Source organism: Ursus maritimus, unplaced genomic scaffold, assembly GCF_017311325.1.
Source record: "Ursus maritimus isolate PB19 unplaced genomic scaffold, ASM1731132v1 scaffold_7, whole genome shotgun sequence".
Taxonomy (NCBI): Eukaryota; Metazoa; Chordata; class Mammalia; order Carnivora; family Ursidae; genus Ursus; species Ursus maritimus.
The window spans coordinates 66,400,609-66,428,122 of NW_024426885.1; the positions used below are offsets into that span (position 1 = coordinate 66,400,609).

The 27,514-nt window shown below is 43.7% G+C and overlaps 1 protein-coding gene across 2 annotated transcripts; it reads left to right on the forward strand.

The window, feature by feature from the left end:
* On the forward strand, window positions 1-26,764 carry URB2 (URB2 ribosome biogenesis homolog). Of its 2 annotated transcripts, none has more exons than XM_040624034.1 (10): window positions 1-125; window positions 3,149-3,287; window positions 4,736-4,912; window positions 6,627-9,948; window positions 13,192-13,352; window positions 15,233-15,343; window positions 17,156-17,398; window positions 19,883-19,970; window positions 22,597-22,736; window positions 26,290-26,764. In XM_040624034.1, the coding sequence occupies exons 2-10, from the start codon at window positions 3,162-3,164 to the stop codon at window positions 26,485-26,487; spliced, it is 4,566 nt and encodes a 1,521-aa protein (XP_040479968.1). In that variant the 5' UTR covers window positions 1-125; window positions 3,149-3,161; the 3' UTR covers window positions 26,488-26,764. The 2 variants fall into 2 exon arrangements, with proteins under 2 accessions (XP_040479968.1, XP_040479969.1); XM_040624035.1 differs by having other exon boundaries at window positions 27-192.
* The last annotated feature ends 750 nt before the right edge of the window (window positions 26,765-27,514 follow it).

The window sequence follows — 27,514 nt, forward strand, 5'->3', positions numbered from 1 at the left end:
GCCCCGCCCCACCGCGCCGCCGGCGTCGGGCGGAAGGAGTGCGGGGGCCGGTCCCACGTGGTGGGGCAGCCCGGGAGCCAGTCCTCCGCGTCCGACCGCGGTCCCCACGCGGGACTGGCTGCTAGGTGAGCTCCTTAACCTGGGGACTGCCTTCCGTCGCGCCCGCCGGTCCTACTCGGGGCGGGGCCTGAGGTGAGCTCCTTACCTGAGGATGGTCTCCAAGTGAGTCCCTTCCCGGGGGCCGGCCCTGAGCTGAGCATACTCCCCAGCTCCCCGGGGCAGGCGCTACGCCCCCGCCCGCGGTCCCTATTCAGGGTTGGCCTCGAGGTGAGCTCCTTAACCGAGGAGGACCCTCCGCCCCGAGTCCGACCCCGGGTCCTCCAGCGGGCAGCGAGCGCGGGGAGAGCCCACTGGGCTCGCTCGCTCCTTCGGCGACCTCTCACGTCTCTCCTCTTTGCTGTCTTACGATTCTTGTTACTTGGTTTCATTCTGCTCCGCGGGATTCCGAGTTTGGCCGCGCTTCAGCCTCCTTTGCGTGGGCACTAGCAGGGTTTTGCATTGGGCCCTTGCTTTTTACGTCCCCTCACAGAGACCTCTGGAGGGCGCCGAGAGCAGAATGTTTGTAGCTTCCGGCAGGGTGTCTGGGGCGTCTTTGTAACCAATTCTGCAAACACTTTTTAAGTACTTTGTAGCTGGTACGGTGGTTTTCCGACAGTGAATTTAGAAGTTGTTGAACGGATACGTCTTAAACGTTTTGACAAAATGGGAAAACCGACAGCACTTGAGTGTTACTGTTCTCTGTAATAGAGTGAAGGATGCCCTACTGAATGTTAAAGTCCTTCATGAGGTGTTTGCTCGTTCCTCATGTAATTACCTATTGAGCATAAGTTCTGAAGGTCGGTCGGTCTGTAGGATTTCAGGCCCCGTAGATTGAAGAAATGAAAGTGATCCAGCCCTTGGCAAATTCTTTTGGTTTCATAGTATATTAGAATTATGGGACTGCGATCTTTTTTGGTATTGTCCTTTTTTGTTTTTATGTACGATATTTTTATTTCAGTATTTTGAAAAATTTTCACTTTTGAGAAACTGACTTATTTTATCTAATGAAAATGACAATGTGATACGTTTCCCCTTTTTATTATGATTTTTAGGAAACTCAAAGCTATGTTTACTTCAGGTTTGTAGAATTATAGCTGGTTGGTATGCTTGCTTTCCTTTATTCATGACATCATTGTATTCTATTTTTACAGTTTCAGTTGGGTAACTGTATTTTATAGAGTCTTTTTGGAAACAGTGTATGTCCCTAAGCTCATATGTAAATGAATAAAGTTATAGTGGGAAGTTACTGTTGCAGCTGAAATAACAGTATTTCTGTTGGGACTGGGTTTATACTTTATTTCTTTTTTACTTGGTGAAATATTACTGTCTCCAAATACTGCTTATTTCTCTCTCTCAACTAATTTTTTTTTAAGGTTTTATTTATTTGACAGGATAGAGACAGCCAGCGAGAGAGGGAACACAGGCAGGGGGAGTGGGAGAGGAAGAAGCAGGCTCACAGCGGAGGAGCCTGATGTGGGGCTCGTTCCCATAACGCCGGGATCACGCCCTGAGCCGAAGGCAGACGCTTAACCGCTGCGCCACCCAGGCGCCCCCCCAACTAATTTTTTATAAGATTATTTTTTTATTTGAGAGAGAGCGCGTACACACGAGTGCGAAAGAGAGCGTGAGCGAGCTCAGGAGCAGCGGAGTGAGGGTGGAGAGGGAGAAGCAGGCTCCTCACTGAGCAGGGAGCCCAGGGAGCAGGGAGCCGGACGCCGGGCTCCATTCCTCATCACCTGAGCCGAAGGCAGCCTTTTAACCCACAGAGTCACCCAGGCACCCCTCTCTTTCTCAACTATTTAATGGAGCTTTTCTTAATACATGGTATATTTCAGATGATTTGTGTAGAACCTTTCAGTCTAAAACCATGTGTGAATCTCCTTTCACAAATAATTTGAACACTTTGGGTTTTGCCCAGTTGTATTCCTTCACCGTCACCTCTGAGTACTTTTTCCCAGTTGTATTCCCGCACAATCACCTCACAGCACGAATACTCCTACATATGTCTGAGTAATCCTTCTGCCTTCTTTTGTCTGAATTTCCCGCAGAAAATTCATGGGCTAAAGCATTTAAAATTTTTTAAAATTTAAATTCCATTTAATTAACATATACTGCATTATTTGTTTCAGAGGTAGAATTTCATGATTTGTCAGTTGCATTCAACATCCAGTGCTCATTACTTCAAATGCCCTCCTTCATGTCTATCACCCAGTTACCCCATTCCCCCCCCCCTTCCTCCCCTCCAGCAACTCTCCATTTGTTTCCTATGGTTAAGAGTCTTTTATGGTTTGCTTCCCTCTGTTTTTGTCTTATTTTTTTTCCCTTTCCCTGTGTTCGTCTGTTTTGTTTCTTAAATTCCACATATGAGTGAAATCATATGGCAGTTGTCTTTTGTTGATTGACTTATTTCGCTTATCATAATACCCTCTAGTTCCATCCACGTCGTTGCAAATGGCAAGAGTTCATTCTTTTTGATGGCTGTATAATATTCCATTGTATGTATACACACCACATCTTCTTTATCCATTCATCTGTCAGTGGACATCTGGGCTCTTTCCATAGTTTGGCTGTTGTGGACATTGCTGCTATAAACATTGAGGTGCACGAGCCCCTTTGAATCACTATGTTTGTATACTTTGGATAAATACCTAGTAGTATAATTACTGGGCTGTAGGGTAACTCTATTTTTAATTTTTTGAGGAATCTCCATACTCTTCTCTAGAGTTTGCATTCCCACCAACAGTGTAAGAGGGGTCCCCTTCCTCTGCATCCTCACCAACATCTGTTGTTTCCTGAGTTGTTCATTTTAGCCATTCTGACCAGTGCAAAGTGGTATCTCATTGTGGTTTTGATTTGTATTTCCGTGATCATGGGCTACAGCATTTTGTGTATAGATTTATACCCAACCATTTTGTTCGGGTATTTTAATTCACTAAGAAAATTTTTTTAAAAAGGAATATATGTTATGTACACAATAATGTATGTGATGTTCATTTTTTGGTGCCTATTGAGTTTGACCTTAATATATTTTTTCCATTTTAAATTATAGATAAAGTGTAGCAATGGCTGCTGTTTACTCTGGCATTTCTTTTAAGCTTAAAAGCAAGACGACTTCTTGGGAAGATAAACTAAAACTAGCTCACTTTGCTTGGATTTCCCACCAGTGCGTTCTTCCAAATAAAGAGCAAGTAAGTGTGATGTGAAATTTACATTTTTGCAACTGAAAAGAATGGTCACTTATATGAATTGTATATCGACATTTAGTTAAAATTTAAAAAGATTAAAGAAAAGGTTGGGGAAGGAAACATGTTTGGAGGTTAAAAGTAATGTCAGTGAAAATGCATGAGTTAAATATTTCATTGACAGAGTTTCTGTTACAAAGTCTCAGCATTTCTTTTATGTTTGGAAACATCTCTTATATTTTGAATTAAGTATATGCATCAAATTGCGAATCAAGTTACAGAAATTAGAGTCTGAGTCTGTGGGTAACTTCATTTGTTGATAGATCCAAGGTGATGCTCCATAAGCAACGGCTTGTTGGTGCTTCGTTAAACATCTTTGGAATTTGGTAAATTGATAGGGAGGGAAATAGAGAAACTTTAGTATTTGTAGTAAGCCATCCGAGAAATAGATTAGGAACCAAGAAAGGCTTTTATCTTTGTTAACATTTTTCAAGCTTATCTGGCAAAAACAAACAAACGGACAAATTATAAAGCACTAGAGAACCCCAGGATGTTGAGCTCATGAAATTGAAGTAACACACACCCGTATGCTAGTATTAAAGAAGACCGGGCAGAATGTGTCAAAGATGGATTACATCTATTAAAATGATGATGAGGTACAGTATGCAGAGCACTCTTCCACCCAGTGGTTTCTAAACCTGGCTGCACCTGAGAATCGTCTTGGCAGCTTGATAGTCAACTGGCAAGTGCTACCCGGGGTGAGATGAAAGGGGAAGTGGTGGTGGCAGTTTGATTAAGGTCTCACCCAGTCTCTTGCTGAGAACTTTTTTCCCTTTTAGCATCTGACACTTTCATACTGTTATTGACAGTTCTGGTATCACGAGCAGGCCTCACAGCCTTTCTTTGTGTTCATGAATAAGTGAATATGTCACACTAATAAAAACTATGTATGACTGACCCTCCTTTTCATAAAGCGCTTGTGCATTATTTCGCAGAAGACTGTGTCTGTCTGCTGAGGAAGTAAATAGACTGAGAGGTTTTATGGGTAACATGGGAAGCCAGGGCACAAGCTCTGTCTTTTGACTGTGCATTTTGCTTTTGTGCGTGATTCATTTTGTGGCCATTCTGAGTAATTGTTGTGCTTCTGACTTTTGAAAATTAGTATAACTTCAGAAAAGTTAGAAAAAACTGTTAGAGTTTCATTTGAAGCTTTTTATTGGCCCTACATGAAGACAAAATTAGTTTTTCTTTCTTTTTATTGATTTTTTAATAATAAGCATTTTAAGATACTAAGATGTTTATAATGTAATATTACCAAAGGTAAGTTTTAAAAGACAGCTTTTCCCCTGGCAATTGGATTTGGTTATTCATGGAATGTCTCTTTAAATGTCCTCCAGCATTTTTCTTGGTAAAAAAATTCATTTATTTTTAGAGCATATTTCTTCGAAATTCAGGTTCTACTTGATTGGGCACGACAGTCATTGATTGCGTTTTATAAGAAAAAACTTGAACTGAAGGAAGACATTGTCGAAAGGCTTTGGATCTATATAGATAACATTCTACACAGCAAAAAACTGCAGGATCTCCTCAAGAATGGAAAGACAATTAACCTTCAGATTTCCCTAGTCAAGGTAATTGTATCTGTTTCCTATGTTGTCCTGTATGTGTGACATGCATCTCTGTTGGTTTCCTGTTAATTATTGAAGATGCAGGAAGTGTCAAGGTAGAGAAAGAGAAGGAAATAATACTAGAAATATAATGATGACTGATATTTATTGAATGCATGTGGTATGCTCTATGCTGTGTGAAACACTTTCTGTTGTTTAATGTTCAAGGAAAGCTTAGAACTATTTCATAGAGTGGTTGTTAATTACCTTTTAATTGGAAAACGTCACCAGCAAATAATACTATTTTTGCTCCTTACCCTTCCTTCCCCCCTTTTCCATTGGCCTAAAGGAATTTAGATGGGAATTTCCTCAAAGTTTTTTGAGTCAAAGCAATTTTGAAGTCTTAAATTAGAATTATGAACTTCATTGTCAAAGTTGAGTGTTTTGAGAATAGTGAGAATAGTTGATGACAATAGAAAGCACTAATAATGAGCACTTAGTGTGTCCCAGGCACAGAGAGGTTCAGTAACTTGTTAAAAGTCACACAGCTAATAAGTGGCACAGGTCGTATTTGAACGTAGATCTGCCTGATTGCAAAGCCTGCGCTCTTAACCATCATTCTGCCTTACCCACAGGAGTGTGTAGGCAGAAAGAGAAAATTAGTAAAGGCTGATAATAAGAAAATTAAATAGTTGAGCTGCGTGATGGTTCATAGACTTTAGTGATTCTTAAAATTGTGTTTTAAGTTGTATGTTAATTTTTAAAGTAATAGACTGGCCACAAAAGTGGGTTATTCTGATTTGTCCTTTGGGAGTATGGAAAGAAAATCTTGTGTTTTTAAATGTCGTATTTTAATTTTATGTACATTTTATATTTACATGAGGTATTAGTACTGTAGTCTATGCATATGATTTATAAATGAACTACTCTTATTGGGTGCACACATGAAAAAAGTTTGGTAGATGAGCTGTGCATAATCAGAAATATTGACAGTTACTGTAGCAGTGCATTGGCTTTTAAGTATTTGACATTCTTATTTCAGTTTTTCCGGAGCCAGCAGTTACTTGAATGGAGATGAGCACACCGTGTCATTGGGCTACTGATAATATAGCACTTAGGACAAATTTGGTTCTCAGATACTGTAAGGTGGGGAGCAGGCCACTTAGCCTATGAGTGAACTTTGGAATCTTCCTGTGCCTCATAATTTCTTCTGCTTTTGAATTTCAGAATTTTGGAAGCAGAAGACTGGGTTTGCCATATAATATGTAGCAACTGCCAATGTTTGCTTTCCTCTTTCAAGAGAACCTTTTGCTTTGTTTTTTTAAATAGAAAAACAGTGTAATTGACCATGAAAATGTATTTTGGACCACAGGATCGTAGCCCAAGGCTACCGTCCATCCATCTGTAGCATCTAAGCTGAATTGCAGGTTTAGGATGTAAGCAAAAGTAATCTTTGCAGTTTTATAAAAACCCAGCTCTTTAAACAGGGAAAGCAGAATTACAAAGGCGCTGATCCCTTTTCTGAATTCATGTTGGTAGGAGATGGATGTATGAAGGACTTAAAACAGGTACTCTGCCTTCTCTTGGTGCATTAAGCAAATGTCAAGCTTATTTAGATGTGATAATCTGGGGATTTCTTTCTCATCAAGATAAGGGCAAAGAGTGAGTTCATTGATTCTCTTGTATTTTTCTTGTATATGTGTAGAGTCAGTAATGAGTTTTCTTTCTTAATGCTCAGATCATAAATGAGAGAATAGCTGAATTCTCTCTTTTGGAATCCCAAAGAAATATGTGTGCTGTGCTGAGCTGCTGCCAGGGCATCCTCTCGACGCCTGCCCTTGCTGTCATCTACACGGCTAGACAGGAGCTGATAGTGGCGTTGCTGAGCCAGCTGTGCTGGTTGGCCTGCAGGCGGCCAGAAGGAGCCATGGTAGCCCAGTTATTCGAGGTCATTCACCTGGCGCTTGGCCACTACCTCTCGATCCAGCAACAGCAAGTCAACCCAAGACGTACCTTTGGGGAGGTGACTGGGCACTTGCTCCAGCCCTGTCTGGTCCTGAGGCACTTACTCTCAGGGGGCACATGGACACAGGCTGGCCAGGGCCAGCTGCGGCAGGTGCTGAGCCGGGATATAAGGAGTCAGATTGAGGCCATGCTTCGAGGTGGAACTTTTCAGCCCGAGTTGCTCTCGTCCTACAAAGAGGAGCTCTTGGACCAGCAGCAAGGTGACACGAAGATAGGGGCCATGAAGAATCTTCTAGCTCCTATGGACACTGTGATTGCCAGGCTGGTAGATTCTGGCTACTGTGAACCGTGCCTTCATGCTGCCGTTACAGCCAACTCAGTGGCCTTGCTCTATAAGCTCTTTTTAGACTCTTACTTCAAGGAGGGGAACGACCTTCTCTGCTTCCAGGTACTCCCCAGGCTGTTTGGCTGCTTGAGGATTTCACACCTGCAGGAGGAGCAGCTAAAAGCCCTGACCACATCAGATTGGACCACAGAGCTCCTGGTTGTAGAACAGCTGCTCAGCTCAGTGGCCAACAACAGTATCTACAACATTGCCGCTGATAGGATCCGGCACGGAGAGACTCAGTTCCACTTTTACCGCCGTTTGGCTGAGCTGCTGATAAACCATTCACAAGCATCTGTGCCGGCCTGGTTCCGCTGCCTCAAGGCTTTGATGTCTCTGAATCATTTGATTTTGGAGCCAGACCTAGATGACCTGCTGGCTTCAGCTTGGATCGATGCAGAAGTGACAGACTTTCGAACCAAAAAAGCACAGGAGGCGCTTCTTCACACTCTCTTCCAGACGTATGTCAAACTCCGACAAGTGCCGCGGTTGTTTGAGGAGATTTTGGGGGTGATCTGTTGTCCAGCTGCTGAGGCGCTGAGGCAGCCTGTGCTGACCTCGGGCCCCTCAAGGGTGCTCTGTGAGTGCCTCTTGGAGTTGCCTCCGAGTCAGATCTTGGACACATGGTCCCTCGTATTGGAGAAGTTCCAGTCTTTGGTCTTACCTTATTTGCGGGGTGATGCCGACATGGCCTTGAAGTCGCTGTCCCTGAGCTCACTGCTGCACTGCATCATGTTCAATATGAGGAGCCTGGACAGCAGCACCCCTTTGCCTGTCATCAGACGGATGCAGTGCACAATGGAGAGGATGCTCCGAGAGCTTGTGAGGCCCCTGTTGGACCTTCTCCTGGACCCCCAGGGCCCAGAGCTTGAGCTCTGGCTACAGAAGGTCAGTGACTCTGCACTTTTGCTCTCTTACACTTGGGCCCAGGTTGACGCCATGCTTAGTATAAACTGTAGCCAGTATCACTCTGTGTCTGGGGCTCTTGGCGATGTTGCTGTAGAGATCTCAAACTTCCCCTTGTTGCTCCCAGGTGTTGAAACATGCCATTGGAAGAAGATAGAAAAGTTTACAGCTCAGTCTGACTCTCTTGGCAGGTATTGCTTAGAACAGCTCTACCTACAGAAAATGAAAAGAACTTTAATGCACACTAGTTTCCAGTCTGAAGAAGCCCTCCACAGTTTGAAGTGTGATGCTGCCTACATTCTTGGTTCTGGCAGAGAAAGCTTGAATCGAGGGACAACAGCTTCCTGGGATGGCCAGGTTGGAACAGTGAGTGCACTCACATACCCTGTAGCTCACTGGCACTTGATTGTGTCAAATCTCACAATTTTGATATCCTATCTTTGTCCAGATGATGTGAGATCCCTGGCCAGTGTGCTGCTAAGAACTTTACCAGTGAGCAAAGCTCAGGAAGGCTCAGCAGATGAAGAGCCAAGCATCACACTTGAAAAAATATCCAGTGCTATCCTTCATAGCCCTCTCTTTCCAGAAATGCAGTCCCTTCATTCTGCTTTCTTAATGTGCCTAACCGAAGGATGTAGTAGCATCCTGTGTTCTGGGACCCAGAGTGACCTGAGTCTTCTCAATCAACAACTGCCCTGGCTTTTTGAAAAGGACCACATGGTGGTGGCTCTTTGGGAAAACAGATTTGCAAAAGTTGGACCCGAAGCTGTAGAACCAAAAGGAGAAATTGCCAAAAACTTACTGTCCTTGGTCAAGAGTGACTTCCCCATTCAGCTGGAGGGAGAACAATTAGAGAGCATTCTGGGACTTTTGGAAGTTATTTCTACTCTGCAACTGGACAGCCTCTTGACTCCCTATCATGTGCATTATTTTCTTCTATTATTGTCCATGGCCATCACCAAGCTGGGGAGCTCTTGCTCCTCCTCACTTACCCTCAAGTTTTTGATGACTTGCTACCGGCTTCTTGGTTACCTGCAGAGAGGGAAAAGTGCTCGCTCAGTGCTCAAGATTATGTATGTTAGTGATATTTTTGAGATCATATTGACCTCGTTGTTCAAAGCCAATAGTAGATTTTCTGTTAATACGGATGACCCCTCTTGGTTGGAATTCCTCCAAGTGATAGGGGCGTTCTTAGAACAGCTAATGCAGATGCTTGTCCAGGTGAAGCTCAGCTTGGTGCTCAATTTCAGGAAAATCATTGGATTCCTCCACAAACTGTACACAGAAGCAGCTGCAGGCAAACAGGTGGAAAATCAGAATCCTCGGGGCCAGCAGCTCCTTCTGGTGTCTTTAACCAAGTTGTGCCAAGTCCTGGGGCCTTTTGTCAGAGAGCGGAAGCAGCAACACGAGGCCCCGGGATCACTGTCTGAGCTTCTGCAGAAGGCCATTCTCCACACAGGAGCTCTGCTGCAGCTCTGCTGGGCCCAGGGGGCCCAGGGCCCGCGCCTTCCCTCCGTCTTCATCGCGTCGGTCAGCACGCTCTTGGAGGCGGATGTGGGCCAGCACTCCAGGCACAGGACAGAGATTTCCCGAATGACAGACAAGGTGCCGCTCTCCCATACTGCCTTCTACCAGAATGTTTACTCTCAACTACTGTCAGAGTTGCCGGCTCTTGCAGGAGACAGTCAGTGTTTCCAGGCGGCCTTGCGGTTTTTAACACTGTTCTTTTGGGCGCCAGAACTACATCCCAAGAAGGATTCTGTTTTTACCTCCATGTTTCATTCTGTGAGAAAAGTTCTTACAGGTAAGGTATTTTCTCTTGGGCTAATTCTATGCTGTAGAGCTTTTGGTAAAAGCTAATAAGCCACCGGCAAGGTGAGTGCCCCCTGTCCCCCACACCCTTTTGGATCAGGTGTTCATTTCAGAAGGTACAGGCCTGTGAGCCAGGAGAACACCCCCCCCCCCCAATCTGCTTCCAGAAACTCATTTCTAGTATCTGCATTCTCTGCAGAGAGAAGCAGTGACCCTCACAGTTCTGCTTTGTACACAAATAGTAACCTTCTAGGTATATTGTTTGGCACTTTAGTTTTTCATTTATTTTGGAGATTGTTCTAGGTTATGGTTTTGAAGGCTATTACTTTTATCTTTTTTAGCCTTTATCTGTTCTGGCTCTGGATTGTCAACATACATAATTTCATCCTTCTTAGTAGGCTTTTTTGTATCCGATCTTCAGTTCCATCTTCAGTGACTTAAGAAAGATCTAAAACTTGCCAACTTAAAAAATGCAACTGACTTAATTTGTAGGGAATGTCATAAAATTCCTTGAGGTCCATACTCCCACTCCTAGGTCTCAGTGTGGTTCCTGGCCATCATCGGGCTGTGGGTACAAATAGGGCAGAAGCTTAGCTATCATCTTGGTCTTTTAGTCTGATGTCATCCTCCTGGTCCAGCCAATCAGGACTGCAAACCTAGCCCGTGTCTTTGTGCAGAAGCTTTCAATATCTACTGTCCCCTAGGTCAAAGGCCAGTGGGCCAGATTTGTTTCTCTTTCAAGATAGCCCTGTTTCAAGTCGGTTTAGGTTTGTTTTCTTTTTGTTTTGGTTGTTCCTGAAAGGTTGGGGTTAGTTAGGACAGTCCTTAGAGACGAGGCTGGGGAGTCCCTAGCTCTCAGAACGATGCCGACTTTTGTTTCTCAGTGGAGAAGCTGTGACAGGCGAGAGGGAGCCGCAGATGGGGCTGCAGGCGTGCTCAGATACCAGAGTGTAAAACAGGGCCTTGTAGGAAGCAAAGCTGCCCGGCTGCCCAGGCTGCCCGGGCCAGCGCCAGAACTGAAGTGTTGAGGCCAGAATAACACCACTGTTGTCTCCCTTCAGTAGCTTTTCTATCCCTGCATTGATTGTGGATATACTGAAAAGGCTTTGGTGTCACATGTTCTGTCTTATTCTGTCAGTGACTCTTTTAGGGAATGGTGTTCACCTTAGTGGAGGCTAGAACTTAGTCTTTCATTAACATTAGTACAGTGTCCTAAATGAATGATCTAAGAAATGGCAGCTGGTGGTCTGAAACTCTGATCTCTCTTCCCCTTTGTTAAACAAGATACTGTGTCTTTCTTTTTTCCTCCAATCCCTTTGGCTTGTGGTGGCCTCTAGGTCCTAACTGTCTGTCTGTGGACTTGGGGTGCCTCTGGCCCCAGGGACAGAGCCTCAGTTGTGCAGTCAGGGAACTGAGGCCACCTGCCCTGCTGCCGCTCAGGCCACGGGCTCAGGTGTTTCTGTTGGGTCCAGGCCTCATACCTTTGAACTGCTAGACTTTGTCTAGAAAAGGGACCGGAGTGCGAGGTCTGGAAGAAATGCCTACTGAGGAGGGCCCAAAGCTTTGAGTGGAGAGAGTTAAGGTGGCTATGAATAATCAGAGTGGTGTGGCCCTCTGTGTCCTCAGGGGTGTTTCAGGTAGGTTGCAGTTCATAAGAGTAAGCATTTGTGAGGAATGCTTTCTGACACTAGAATAGACTACCTCAATTCAATCACAAAAAATGATTACTTTTACAAACGTTTTATATATATGTGGAACCACATCTTACTCTGGAGATGAATGCAATGTTGATTTTGACCTATCTAATCAAGTAAACAGACATTCACACAAATTACACAAATTGCAGAACAGTGAAGTGCTGTTAAGTGCACCAGAACTAGGGAACTGTGGGTTGAGAGTGTGTGTAGGTAGAGCCGTAATTGGCAGAGGCTAACTAGGGGAGGGCTAATGTTGAGCCTTCCATGCGGCAGGCACTCTGCAGTGCTCCTTCTTTTATTTGCCAACCACGGGAGTTAGCGCTCTTATTTTACTAATGAGGGAATAGACGCTCAGAGAGCTCATGAGTCCAGGATCTTACAGCTTGTAGGACACTTTCGGGCTGAGGTGTTTATCTCTCAAAGCCTGTTGCCCCCTCCACCCCCAGTGCTTAGGTAGTGAGCAAAGACTGGGACGTGGGAAGGTATTCTGGCAATGTGGAACAGCATGGGCTGAAATGTGGCTGGGAAGGTAAGCTGGCATCAGACAATAAAGGGCCTTAAATGCTGTAATATGAAACCCCGGGGCCATTAGAAGGCTTTCCCACATCAAGTGGGAAACACCTGGATAACTGCGGCAGGTAGGCCCTGGGAGTTTGGAGCTCTTTTAAGGTCTTCAACATTCCCATCTCTCTCAATGTACCACGCCACGCCTGTGTCCCTACTGATTTTACAAAAGAAAATGGGCATACCTCATTTTATTGTGCTTTTCTTTATTGAGCGTCACAGATACTCTGTGTTTTACAGTTGGAAGGCTTGGGGCAACCTTGCTCGAGTAGGTGTGTTGGCACCATTTTTCAAGCAGCATTTGCTTACTCTGTGTCTATCACATTTTGGGAAATCTTGCGATATCTCAAACATTTTCATTATTACATTTGTTATGATGATCTGTGATCAATGATTAAGATTCACAGAAAGCTAGATGGTGGTTAGCATTTTTTAGCAAGAAAGTATGTTTAAATTAAGGTTCCATGCCACAGTTTTTTGGACATAATGCTGTTGTACACTCAATAATACAGTATAGTGTAAACATTAACTTTTATCCGCTCTGGGTAACCCAAAAATTCATTTGATTCATTTTATTGCAACATTTGCTTCATTGCGGTGGTGTGGAACCCAACCTGTCCTGACTCCAAGGTATGCCTGTACAAGGAAAGTAGAAAAAAGTATGGAGAAAGTAGCAATCACCTGCGTCCCACAATCCAGCGTTCAGCACTGCTGACCATTGTCATCAGTCTCTCAGACTTTCCCCTTCCCTGTGCTGTGTGTGTACTCTGCACAGGTCAGCTGTGTGCAAGAGAGCACTATTGCTCTGTGGCATGTGCCCCGCTTCCTTGGCTTGCTCCACAAGTATTTCCATGCCTCTCAGATCATGACTTTAAGGGCCGGGGCCCCATTCATCATGTGGTTATTCTAGTATATTTCACCTGCCCCTATTCTATCATATCTTAGCAGTTTTGTTTTTTTTTCCCCCCACGTAGATCCTGCAGTTCCGGTTGAGGTAATTCAGGATATTGAACCTCATTTGGGAGCCTTGTTTACCGAGATGTTAGAAGTTGGGACAACAGAGGACTTTAGGATGGTGATGCGGTATATTCTCCAAGGATTAGACATCAGTAACATGTGGAAAACCGATCGACAGGTGGGTATTCTTTTTCTGTCTTGTATGGCAGGCAAATAAATGGTAGCTCAAATGGTGAAACTTATTTGAGATGCGATGTCACCCCTAAAATTAAACCCACAAGATCAAACCCCAAGGCGGGTTTATGGAGGTAGCCCTAGCCTGTGGAGAGGCCTGGCGCTTTAGTGTAAGGGGGCCTTATTTTTTAAAGATTACAACTATGTGTGCTTATTATACGAAATACTAAGTATTGTATATTTATAATATTGACATATAAAAAAAGCTAAACTTTGCTCATCCTATGTGTAAGACATCTCCCATCATACTTTTTTAAAATTTTAATTGACTTGATCACGTAGCCCTGATCCCATTTGAGAATCACTCCCAATTAGCGAGCTGCCCTGCAGTCCTTTGCACCTAGTGTATTTGCTAGTTACTAATAAAGCGCTGCATTTGCATGTGGCATTACATATTTTGGTGAGCCTCTCTATGGAGCTTACATGCTGGAATTTGGTCTGCTAAATAGCCCTGTGCACTGGGCTGGTCAGATGTCCCTGCTTGCACAGGAGGAAGAATGTCACAGAGCTAAGTATCTCGGAGCCAGCGGTGCAGCCCACTTCTTCTGGTTCTGAGCTTTCTCTGCCTCATGAGTGGCCTCTTGACTTGTGGTTATAATCAGCACTCACGCTTTGGTTTTGATTTGGATTGGAGGAGAGCTGGAGAGGGTAATTGAGGCTACAGAGAGGCAGCAGGGAGAATTCACATCTCCTGTATGTGAGCAAGAAGCCTGCACTGGGCCAGAGCCACTGCTCTGCACCAGCCCCCTCCTCATTGCCTGTGGCATGTGCCCCTCTCTCTGGAAGTTTTCATTGTGTGCATTTGCAGCACGATTGGGCCCCAGCTTTGAGAAGGCCTCACTGTAGATTTCTGTTTAAACCAGTCCGTAGGAGGAGGTGAGGTTAGAGCCTGAGCATTCAGAGCTGGAGAGGATTTGGATGGGGGGATGTTGCTATAGAGATGGGGAGGAGGGCGTTCTTTGCACAGCAGGGCAGAGGTTTTGTGGGTGTGAGAGGTAGACAGCAGGGGAGGCACCAGTGTGCAGGACCTACGTGGGTACACACGTCCTACAGGTGGGCAGGAAAGTGAGCCCCCAGCTCAGGAGAGGGTGGGGCTGCCTGGGGGTTGGGGAGGGAGTATACATAGGGGTATGGTAGTCAGGGAGAGAAAGATGGGAAAGAAGCTGAGAGCAAAGGGCTGAGGCCAGAATTGTATGGGTTGTGGGGATGCAGTGTTAGGGGAGGAAGGGCTGGCATGGGGCTGAAATTGATGGTGTTTAAAATGCCAGCACAGGGTTGGACGTTTATTGATATAGGTACTCAATAAAGTGAGTTCCCTTCCCACATAGTTCCTTTCTCATGGTTTAAAACCATCACCTACAATCATAGCACCTAATCTGTTTCACTTTGTCCATGTTTTCCCCTGGCTCCTCCTATTACCCATGAACATATGCCGTTCTCGCATTAGGTAAGTTATAGCTTGTCGCCTCTTTCCACACTATCTTGACAAGATGGGATCTCTAATTGGGTTGCTGTGTCCGTTTGCGGCCTTCTTTTATTTCACTATCCTGGCACATGTGCATGGTTGGTTTAGTGAGATGCTACTGAAAAGGCCTCCCCTTGGCCACAGTTCTGCTCGTCTTATGCATTTATTTTCTGGCTGCCTGGTGATGGAAGGGGCCTCACCCTCAGGATCGAGCCCAGACCAGGTCTTGTCCCTGCCCTGATGCCAGAGTCTAATGGGTTCTGCTCTATCTCTTCAGGACCAGTGACTGGGTTTCTTCCCAAGATGTACTTAAGAGAAAGCTGGCTATTTCTGCTAAGTTTTTGTCCCTTTTCTCTCAGGCCATTTTGTCAGCTGTTACATTGACCAAGTTGCTCCTGAACTGCCCACTTGACGGAGAGAAAGCGAGCCTGTTCTGGTGTGTGTGCCCCCAGATAGTCACGGCTCTCACCGTGAGTACCCCTGGGCTGTGCCCTTCATCTCACTTCATCTCATCACCCCGTTCCTCTAGAGACAAAAGGCCGCATTTTGGCTTCTACCATTTCTGGTTTTAATGCAGCGTATGTTTCTGGGCGCTGTGTCCTGAAGATGGCTGCCGGCAGGATGCTTTTCTGTCAGTGTGTGTGTAATGTATGTGCTTTGGTGTCTCTGCAAACACTGGTGTCAGCTCCAGGTGTGGTGAAGAGGTGGTGTGAAGTGGTGTCGAGGAGCCCCGGGAAACATTAGGCAGGCAGTAATAGGAGGTGTGCAGTGATGAGATGGGGCTCCTGTGGAAGCCTGTTGAAAGTAGGTGAGATGAGAAGGAATTCTGGGGCTTTCTTTTGTCCCCACAAAATTCTGTCGTCAGTTTAGTCTATTTATTCATATGTGGGGGGGTTGTGTACATTTAAAATCTATGATATAGTGAGAAAATGGCCTTATAGAATGGGACAGTAATGTTGCAGATAGATTATTGTTATAATCCCACCCAATTGTTAAATTTTGGCACCTGGTGAATATACATGGCAGTCACATGACTTTATTTCACTAGCACAAAAACGTAGTTTTCGGGACTGTCACAGTGTTTTTGCCGTCTGGAGAGTCTCCAGTCAGTATTCTTACGGTTGGGTTTGAAAGATCAATATCTATTTTACCATCATTATAACTGTAATTCTCTTGTTCCACCTGTGAGAATTGCCCTGGATTAGCATCTTCTCAGGGCAGAAGGATTTAGAGAGTAGACATAATTTTCCCTCCTATTCTGTTTTGTTGCTTTGTTGTTTTCCTGGAAATCTGCATTAGTGGATGAATCTCATCTTTCCCTGGTGTGTATAGTAGGTGTCAGGAGGAAGAGTGCAGGGAATGGGGCGGGGGGAGAGGGACTTACGTAGTGAGTGATCAGCATTGGTGGTGTGCACAGTAGGGCTGTGTCAATAGAGACACTAGGCTAGAAACCACGTAGGTAAATCTAAAAGTAGATTTAATAGCATGAAGTCAGCACAGTTGGAGTCCCCAGGCCACGGAAGTGCTGTGTGAGGCCCCAGCAGGCCGCACCAGGGCTGTTATTTACACCTGCAGCCTGAGGACAAGGGTCACAGGTGAGCTTTCCCAGGTTAGGTGGGTAGAACTTTGAGCTAGCCTTCATCTGGAGCCTGTTCTCTTTATTCTCTAGAACAGAATTGAACATCTTAACTGAGCTGATTTTTTTTTTAAGGTTTTATTTAGTTATTTGATAGATAGTGAGCACAAGTAGGGAGAGCAGCAGGCAGAGGGAGAGGGAGAAGCAGGCTTCCTAACAAACAGGGAGCCTGATGTGGGGCTTGATCCCAGGACCCTGGGATCATGACCTGAGCCGAAGGCAGACGCTAATTACTGAGCCACCCAGGCGCCCCTAGAGCTGATTTTCAAGGAATGTAACAAATGAACTTTCATTATAGATACAACTAATGATCGTTTTGGGAAAATATTGTTATGTATGTCTGATGTGAAGTTTTCCTGTTCTGAGAAATTGGGTGAATCAACTCTCATGAGAAGTTATTTCTCTTTGTGGTTGATGAGTCCAACAAAAAGTGTGGACCAAAATGGCCAAGTCCACAGTAGTTTGCCTTGGGAGATTGAGCACTGGTTTCCTTGTCTCTTCAAAGTACCTTCTGACCACATCAGTACATTTTGGACATTCTTAACCTCTGTCACTTCAGTTCTTACCTCTGTCTACTTTAGTTTTTATATTCTTTCTTTAGAGAATTGCCTTCATTTTCTTTCCCTTATTCCTTCTTTTCCTGTAGCTGCAAAACCGAGAGGCTTGTCAGGAGCAGCCTGTGTCCCTGGCAGTGGTGGGGCCTATTTTGGACGTCCTAGCAGCACTGCTGCGACAGGGGGAGGAGACCATCAGCAACCCACACCATGTCAGCCTGGCCTTCAGCATCCTGCTGACAGTCCCTTTGGACCACCTGAAACCCTCTGAGTATGGGAGCATCTTTCTGCAAGTGCACAGTGTGCTCTTCTCCATCCTGCAGTGCCATCCGAAGGTGAGGAGGAGGAGCAGGGCACGAGGCAGGGTAATTTCAGCCTGCAGAACAGCAGCAGTAGAGCTTTACTGTTGGAGGGTAATAAAAATCGTGATTTTGTTAAGCAGACTTTTTGGTTGCAGTAATTTCCAGGGTCGCTGGTTTCCCAAGCATGAAAATATTTGATCTCTACGTCAGGCTGTTTGAGTGAGTTTCATCTTTGTTGGGTGTGACACTTAGACAGTGTTTATATCCTAGCTATTTAAGGAAGCTTATTAGAAATTGTTTTTGCAGACCACACATTTAAATCTCACTTGCTTAGATGTCTTCATGGGTGTATGACTCAGATGGGTGTAGGGAGTGAGGGTTCCCTAGTTCCAGTTTTGTAGCGTGCTGCCTTTGAAATGAAACTGAGTAGGAATAATTGTCCCACAGAAAAGAGTCTAGTTCAGCCACCATCTGTTGAACATTTGCTATGTGTCTCATTTCACCCCTACAGGAAGTCTGTAAAGTGGATGGTAGTCCATTTTATTGATAAAGAAACTGAGGCTTAGAGCTGCTAAGTGATTTGACTAATGTCACCCAGCTGAGTCTAAATCTTAGCTTTAGGCCTGTGTTCTGTCCACTGTACCACTGCTGTACATGTGACGCATGGGAAGTCATAAATAAGATACATGCACATATACACAGGCACGTTCAAATATTTTTAGGTGTTTTAATGTTCTCAAGTGAGAGACCTGACAGCAGTGCCGTTTTTAAGAAAGTGTGTTGTCTGGTAAACTGAGCACTCATGACATCGGGCCTCACTCTAGGGCCTTTGGCCCTGCCTATCTTGTGAGCATCTTTGTTTTAAATCTCTCTGCCGATTGTTAGATTTTTATGTGACCGTGCAATATAAATGCAATACATATCAATTACAAGCTGAAATTGTCCATCTTGTAAAAGATGCAGGATTCCATGCAGTTGATGAAAAGTAATACTAGAAAGCTGTGGGACTCTCCTGCAGAACCATTGACAAATGACCATTTAGCAGAATTAGACCATTTAATGAAAGGAGAAAATTGACAGGGATAATGACATGGTATTGCAATAAAAAATGATGTGACTAATAATCACACTCCCACTCACTGCCTGTGGATTAGAGTGGGGGACGGGGCCACCATGTGGTGTGTGATCACACTGTTGGCCCTGTGCATAGTTGGGTTGATAAAAGCACCAGGCTAGAATCTGCTTCGGTAGATCTAAAGGGGATAGCATGAGGTCAGCTCAGCCAGCGTACCCAGCAGAACGATCAGCAGCTGGTGCCATATTAAGCCAGGGTGTGAACTCCAATAGTCTGGCTCTGGATTTGTGTGCTTTTAATCAGTGTGATAGCAGAGGCTTACGAGTGGGCCTTGGGAAGTTTGATGAAGCTCTGGAATATTTTTGCAAAAATGACTTCTTTCAGAGCATGCTGTGGATGTTGGTAATTCGATGTAAAGAACGGGATGTTACACTATCAAGAATTTGGTTGGATAAATTATACCAAAGGAAAAAAATCTCAGGTCTTGATTTAATTTTTGTTCATTCTAAGAATTCTGGGAAGGAGCAGGACTGGCCAGTAGATCTTCAAAGCGCTGTTGGATGTGTTCTATGTCTGTATTGTCCAGCACAGTAATCACAGGCCACATGTGTCTTAACCATTTGAAATGTGGTCTAGGAGCTGTATGACTAGGAACTGAATTTTAGTTAAGTTTAAGTAGCCTTATGTAGGTCATGGCTGCTTTATCGGGTAGTGTGTTGTTTTGATCACGATCTAAAAGGTTGCATATAAAAAAAGCATGTTTTAAATTTTTCATTATCATTCTTAAATATAAAGTCCCAGCCAGACCTCTTTCATCACTAAAAAATGAGAAGTTTGGGTTCTTCTTTTAAATGTATTTGCTTTCTGTAACCTCTTTCTAATGCCAGTTACACTTGAATATGTTGCTATTGTTGCTTCTGTTATTTATTTCTACCCATTTCCAGAATGCACTGGTAACAGCTTACAGTAGCAGATTAATAAGCAAATTCTGAACTGGGATCACTCCATAGATTCCTAAACTTAGAAGCCCTATCCCAAACCATCAAAACAAATGTTAAGGAGTCAAGTAAGGTGGGTGAACTATTTCCCTAGAAAGTTCAGGCAAAAAGACATTGCCATGCTGTTTTGAGCATCCTGATAGGTATGGTTAAGGAAATAAACATGCGCTCCTTTAAAGTAAAGACAAACTGTAAGAGACTTCTTAATCATAAGAAACAAACTGAAGGTTGCTGGGGGAGGGGTACGGATGATGGGTGATGGACATTAAGGAGGGCATGTAATGTAATGAGCGCTGGGTATTATATAAGATTGTCACAGTCCTGTACCTCTGAGACAAATCTGTGTTAATTAATTAAATTTAAATAAAAAATGTTTAAAAAAATAAAGTAGAACCAAATAAATAATTACATGTTTTTGTATTCTTTTGCCTATTATTATTACAGGTAATGCTGAAAGCCATTCCTTCTTTCTTGAACTGTTTTAATAGATTGGTGTTTTCAGTTATGCATGAAGGGAGACAGAAAGACAAAGGTAATTCAAAGTAACAGTATCAGATACATGATTTCAAATGTGTTTATTTTGTGATGTCTCTGACCTCATATGTTACAGAAAATAAAACCACCCAGTTTAAGTAAGAAATGTTCAGATCATTAAATGAACACCCAAAACAATTTTCTAAAAAATTTCAATCTTTTTTTTTTTTTTTTTTTTTTTTGCTATATTCGAAAGAATGAGCGCATTTGTGATCTCCTAATTGAAATAGTTCTTTTCCTGGGGGGGAAAAGTATCTAGATTCAGGAAATGTTTATTCTCATGTAGAGGGGATATAAAGTGACTAGAATTCTATTCTTGCCCTAAAGGAGTTCCTAGTTTGGTGGGGAAGTTAAGAACAGGCAGTTACAGAGCTATTTCATTTATAAAAGGGACGAGGTCTGGCAAATCATCATTTCAGCCTTATCTTGGCAAGGTTGTGTTTGTTTACCAGTGAAGTGAACTGCCATATGGTGATAGCATAAATTATGTGTACAGCTTGTTTTCAGCCTTGAAGGTTGTTGATTCTTGCTAAATTTCTAATTTGGGGGAGAGTCTTATTATTTAAAAATTTGCATATAAATTGAGGCGGTCTATATTGCATTATTTCAAATTTGCATAGTGTGGTACCTGATGGAATGCTCTGGGATCAACAAGGAGGGCTTTATAACTCAACTTGGAGGGTGTCCAGGAAGACCCTGTGGCAGCAGTTCTGGACTAACTAGAAACATATGAGTAGTACTCAGTCCCCCCTGCCTCCCTGGGTGAACCACTTTGATGGGTTCAGACTTGCAGATTTATGCTACTTAAACCAAGTAACTATTGAGAAAAGAGAAAAGGTATAGTTAACACTGGGCTATAATTCCCAAATTATTCTGCCTGGTTTTGAGATCAGTCAGTGGCCACAGTGAGGTCTTTTGCTTTCTCCCAGGCCTGGTGCAGAGTGATGTAATGTTGGTGTCAGTGTGAAATTGTGACTATGTTTAGAGACAGGGTGGGGAAACAGGTTCCATCTCCCAAGCTAGCCTTGGTTGGGTTGGTGATGGCTAGCTGTAGTGTTGTGTCGAGGCCCCTAAGGTCATGGTCCTGTTTGAGCTCAGCAAAAAGAATCCCTGTTTTTACTAGTGATGTCTGCCTGGACTAGAGATGGGAAATGGCAGTGTAGGGAAGGCCCTGGTCCAGCCCTTGCTAAGCAGTGGGAGAGCAGAACCCTTGTCATACACTGCCACAGGCATGTCCCACATGTAGTTGTAAGTGTGTCCTTTGTTATGTGTTCTGAGGGAGTGCGGGGGCATGTTTCACAAGTGTGGCTCTGCTGTGTCCATGTTGGTGGAGCTTAGTTACCTCCCATCTGCCAAGAGTCGGTTCTCTGATGTGTTCATAGCTTAACTGAGTAGAGTTTTAACTGTTTACTCTTCTCTTGTTGGTATCTAATGTGCTCTTAGTAACCACACATTAACTGTGTGGCTGAAATAATAACTGCCAGGTGTTCACTAGACTGCACGTGTGTGCTGAACACTCTCAAAAGAGAGAAGAAATGATACATAGTAGATATTTAAGTGCTCGACTGTTGAAATGTCCCGTGAATGTTAGGAATTTAGATAATTTCATAAAATTATATTGTATGTGGAGAAATTGCGTATATGTAACATTTGTATATTCAAGGTTTCAAGAAAAGACATTGTGCATTCTAAGACTGAAGTTTATTGAGTCATAAAATATGTGTAACAAACTGGATCTGTTTATACAATTGAATGAGTTTAGATTGGTAAATTCATGCAGGAAACCATCTCCACAATCAAAATACAGAACATTCGCATCATCCCCAAGAGTCTTCTTGTAGCCTATTCCCATTCTGGCCCTAGCCGCAGCCAACCACTGATCTGCTTTTTGTCACTGTAAATTTGTTTGCAGTTTCTAGAATTTTATAAAAATGGGTCTGTTTCTGTGCTGCATGAAAGCCAGGGAAGATGCTCTGGTCTGTGCTGGGGTTCCCCACCTGGCTCTGTTGTGATGCCTAGGGGAGTGGGTGTGTGACGAGGGCCTCAGGGACATCCTAGGCTGTTAGAATCCTTGAGAGGAGTTTGTTAAGAAGGGCCTGAGTGGTGGACCCTAAGGTGGAGAGAACTAGGAAATTGGAAGTAAATCTGGGAAGACAGGAAGGTATCTAGTAATGATAGCTGAGTCTTATATCTCTCTGCCTATGTGATTTCTGAAAACATGAGGAGGCAAAGGCATAATTCGGCCATCCTATCTTTAAAGTCATATGATGTCAAAAACCATGTTTTTTTAAAGATAATTTTCCAATTTAAACCTTTCTTACAGATCTCTACCTTTTTAAAAAATATAATAGCAGTCATAGATTTCATCTTAAAAATTTTGATTTTTTTAGACTCCTAAAAAAACACATGTACTCGAGTATTTTAAGTGTTCTTTCCTTTGTAATACAGATAAATATTTGGACATATTATCTCTCGCTCGTTCTGTCTGTGAAATAAGCCCGTTATTGAGTCTGGAAAAAAGGGAAGACTTGAATAATTTTCAGCTGTATTAAAGCTATAAAGTTAGAAGGGTTAAAATGCATGGGTTTTGGACTAATCAGTTTGGAAACACTTTACTTCCATAGGAAGCACAGATGATCTGTCGGTGGTCATCGAGTGTGCCCGCCTGGTGGAAAGGATGTACAGCCACATTGCAGCTCGGGCCGAAGAGTTCACGGTGTTTTCCCCCTTTATGGTGGCCCAGTATGTCACGGAGGTGCAGAAGGTAAACCGAGCTCACTCCCCCTCACCAAGTGCTTTCGTTTGTAGTCCGTTGTAGCACGGCTTCTCAACCATAGTGGCAAGTGATGTCTTGGGCCTGATGGTCCCAAACCATGCGTTGTAGCAGGCTGTCCTGCCCATCTGCAGAGTTCCGCAGCAGCCCTGCAGGGTTACTGGGACAACTGAGTGAGGCGACATTCAAAGGGCTGGCGGTGCCTGGTACCTAGAAGGCACTCCATGACTGCTAGCTCTCCCTTCTTGCTACAGCACAAGCTGCAGGGCCTGTTTTGGTCACTTTCTTGAGTAATGAGTGAGCTGAAATGCTTGCCAGGTTCAAGAAGAGGAGCTCTCCTAGGGCCAGGCTTAATGGTGACCAGGAAGAAGGGTCTTGGGACCCCCAACAGCAGGAGTTCCTGGGTTTATCCTTTTGGAGTGCATCATGTGAGTCAGCTGCTCCCAGACACTTAAAGTAGATGACGTGGTAGAGATACCGGCAGATTCGTTCAGCTCCATTAAACAAAAGTACTTTTATGTTATTGGACTTTTTCACTTAATATTCTGGGTAATTATCAGCAGTGGTCTCACTTTGGAATGTTAGCATGTTATTTCCAAAATTCCACAAGACCCTGTGTGACCCGTGAAATGAGGACTTCATATCTTATTTGGTTTAAATTGAGTGTCAGAGACTTAGAGTACAGTGTGTTTCTGTTTGTATCTACTTTACAGGGGTAGATATATACATCTGTGTTGTTTATATTGCTCTCCGTAGAATAGCCCCCCCCCCACCTTTGTAAATCTTGTAAGAATAATGTTAAAGACACCGGTAAACTTGTTATGTTAAGAGATTTCTCAAGGGAGATTGGGCTGAATGAGCTTCCTCAGAAAATCTGGTGTTGCATCCATTTTCATTCTGACCCTGTTTTAGGATGAATCTATAACTATTAAATAATTTTCAAACACGCTGGCCCTGCTCTCCTCAGCCAGTGGAGATGCCTGTCATGTGGGTGGGCACTTGGCCGGGTTTGAGATGGGGCTGGGGGGGGGTGGGGGAACCCTGTAGAATGCAGCCCACCCTACGGGTGTGCACAGGGTCCTCACCAGGCACGGTGTGTGGAGGAGAGGGGGCAACATGTGAGGACCCCCTTCAAGTCAGCCTTTGAATGAGAGATGGGCTTCATGTTTGGTTTCCTTGGAATTTCTTAGCATTTTTATAGAATCTTGATATTTCACAGGCACTCAAGCCATTGATATGTAAGCCTTTGATGAAAGAAAAGCTGGCATTATTTTGTGTTTCAGTGAAAAATAAAATGAGAGTAATATCACTTAACTAAGGGGCAAGAAGGGAGGTGATAATTTGAACCCTTAAGTCACTAATTATTATTCTGAGATTGATTTTATGAAAAGTCTCTGGTTTCCTGGCTTCATTATTCATGTCTAATTTATGCTTCTTGGTTATTTTTTAATTTTTAATCTTGAAATCCAAAGGCCTTGGGAATTATCTAAGGCTGTAGCATCCCAGAATTCATTGGCAAGAGTCCATGTTTTAATCTTTCATTTGTTTTTTAACTTAGTAATGAAGAAAATACTCCATATGTATTAGAGGCTTCTACTAAGACCTGGAAATCTTTCCAGACCAGAAAGACAGTTAAATGCTGGATAGAGAGTACAGCTAAATGAATCTCCTTTGCATTCCCCTGGTAGTCCTGTGGAGTGGGTATGGGTGAAGGTCTGGCAGTGACCTGGTGAGACTGTGTCAGGCAGGACACACAGTGACTTCTACAGACCTTGTGCAGTCATGTGTCACAGTGGGGATGTGTCAGGGGAAATCATGGTCACTGGTCTCTTTCATCCATAGATCAAACTTGCATCTGTCTGTGTTGACAGCCTGGAGTGAATAGTTTGTACTGCCTATCCTGCGTAAGGTCCTTTATGCTACTTAGAGATCTTTTCATTCATAGGTCAGTGATCTTTAGTGTCATAGAAACTGAGTTTCTTCCCTTTCTTTTATAAATAAGTGGGCTGAAACACAAAGATGTGCAGTGGTTGTGTAGGCCAGATGCTGCTGGCCTTCCTGTGACCCACCAGGGCTGTGTGCTCGGCGCCCTCCTTTGACTAAGGAGCCCTCGTATAAGGGAATGGTGTAGCACGTGGGCCCTGGCCTCCGACTGGCGGGCTTCAGCTCTCATTTCTGTCATTGGGACAGTTACTTCACCTTCTTTGCTTTTGGAGGTGGAATTATCTGTTTAGTGAGTGCTGATTAGATGAATAAATGAGCAGTCAACTTAACAGTGTCCTCACCCAGCTGGTAAGATTCAGGACTTTTGTTTTGTTTTTGTTTTTTTTCCTTCTTTCTCTAATGCCTTCCATTGAAATCACAGTTCCACCTTCAGTCCTTGAGTGTTCTAATCTCTAAACAGTAAAACTTAAGATGATTGTCAGAAATTTTTTGAGCTGTCATGTGAAAATGACTGTGACTTTGAAAAACAGCCCCATTTTAGTGACAGGAACAAACTGCCTCTTTAGGCCCAGACCTCGCAGAGGTTGCTTTGGTGAATCAGACTTCTCCGAGGGAGTACCGAGTATCCTCCCCAGAAGCTGCGTGTTTGCAGAGGGCTTTAACTCTTTTAGGCCATTAAGACATTAATAAAGAATCTGCCGAATCCCAGGCCTGTCTGCCAGAACCTTCCAGTTGCCTTTCGGTTTCAGGTGCTGGGGTATTCAGACGGTTCAGTGCCACGTTCAGCTGCAGTGTGAGTGGTTGTGGCAGATGCGAGTAGAGCCTGCTCTGTCGGCCTTTTTGTCTAGACAGTAGTCTGAATCTCTGATCTGAAAGTTTGTGCGCGATACCCAATACAGCCAAGTTGAGCCAGACTGCCCGCTCTTCTGCTGTGCCCCAGATTTTAGTTAACCCAGAAGTTCAGGGAAGAAAGGCATCTCTAGGCTCAAGAACTGATTCTGCCATTCTGGGGCAGTTAGAAATTCAGGTCCCATTGAGCTATTATTGATAGAAAAAAAAGATGTATTAAGTGTAATCATAAATCACATTTGATTTGTTTGGAGATGATGTGATCTAATTACTCATATGGGCCTATCAATGATCCGTTTGTGGAGCGTCGGAGCGTGCCTGGCCGCCTGCCTTCCTGGGCGTGGGGGTGGCCAGTCATATAGTGAACACTAATGTCGTTATCCCATGTTAGTGCAGCTTCCAGTGCGCTTGGTTATGGTGAAGAATTTGGCACAATGTGCAGGTGACTCTCATAAGATTTGTAAGTTTAAAGATTCCAGTTTTTAAATTCCCCTGGTAGGCATCATTTACCAAATATTTACCAAACCCTGTGATTTTTGAGGTTTTGTTCCAAGCTTTTGTCGTGCGAGTTGGCTTTTATTTCCCTAAAATACAAACTTTTAAGATATGAATATTTATTTCTGTGCAAAATGATAATTTAGAAGGGATGTCTTTTCTCAAGTTGGAGGCTGAACTCGAACCTCCTTGTCAGGACTTCCAAGGGCTTGGTCTGTGTGTTTGCTCTCACAGAGGGCGTGTCCTCCTTTCACAGGTCACCTTGTATCCGGCGGTGAAGGGCCTTCTGCAGGAGGGCATTTACCTCATCCTGGACCTCTGCATTGAGCCGGACGTCCAATTCCTGCGGGTCTCCCTGCAGCCAGGGGTGAGAGACATCTTTAAGGAGCTGTACAATGATTATGTGAGATACCACAAGGGGAAACACGAAGGAGAGAGAAGATACACGGTCTGAGGCTGTGTTCTGGACGTGCTGCTGGCGTTTCTGCGGAGTGGCTTTGGCTCTTGGTCTGAAAGAGCTGGTGAAGGAGAGACTTCAGGTGTTCTAATTTGTGATGTTGAGATATGTGGAATACACTTTTAGGTTTATGTAATATATATTGTATTTTGTAGCCGTATTTTTCACACTGAATATTTTTTAACGTATCTTTTTAAGCAGTATGTGTTGCAAATTAGAATCCTGGTAATTGACCTCAGAATAAGGTGAATTTAATACAAAATTGCTGAATCTCTCTTGTGGCCATTCCAAATGTAGTTCTTGTCTCTATCATCCAATGGTTTGGTGTCTCTTCTCCCCTGCTTTCTAGGTACATGGCTATATAATTAAATTCCATTTAAATATCTTTGCCTTTTATATTCTCCAAGTAACATGGGCAGTGTTCTTGAAATGTCACTTGCTCTGCCTTCCCCCAGAGTATACCTTCTGATGGGGGTGAGGGATGGTTAGAGCTTTGAAACTCAGTGTTAGCTGAGGTGTCTGCTCCAGGGCGGGGGTGGGGGGCCTGTGTGAGGTGGGTCCACCTCTTCAGTGCTCCGTGATCCTGCCTGCTCTGCTCTTCCTGCTTCAGCTCTCTGAAGTTTATTTTGGAATTTTTTTTTTTTTTCAGTCTAAGAAATACTCCTTTTTTTTAATTGCTTATGCAGTATATTTTATTGTAGTAACCTCAGAAAATAAAAATAAAAGGGAAAAAATTTAACAAAACACCCCTAGTGTCAGCTACACAGACAGCCTCTGTCATGTTGAGTACGTCGTTTCCATCTCTGCTGTGCATTTGTCTATCTATCTAGATACACATGTAAGTAAATACATAGTTGCCAAATTGGATCTTAAATGCATTTTTGTTTTAGTTACCTAGCTTTTTCCTATGTAATATTGCAGTAACATATTTGGGTCCCTAAAGACATTTGCCATACTTTTTAATGGCTGCGTAGTAGTTCATTAATTAGATACAGCTGTTTAATTTAATAACTGTCCCATGGTT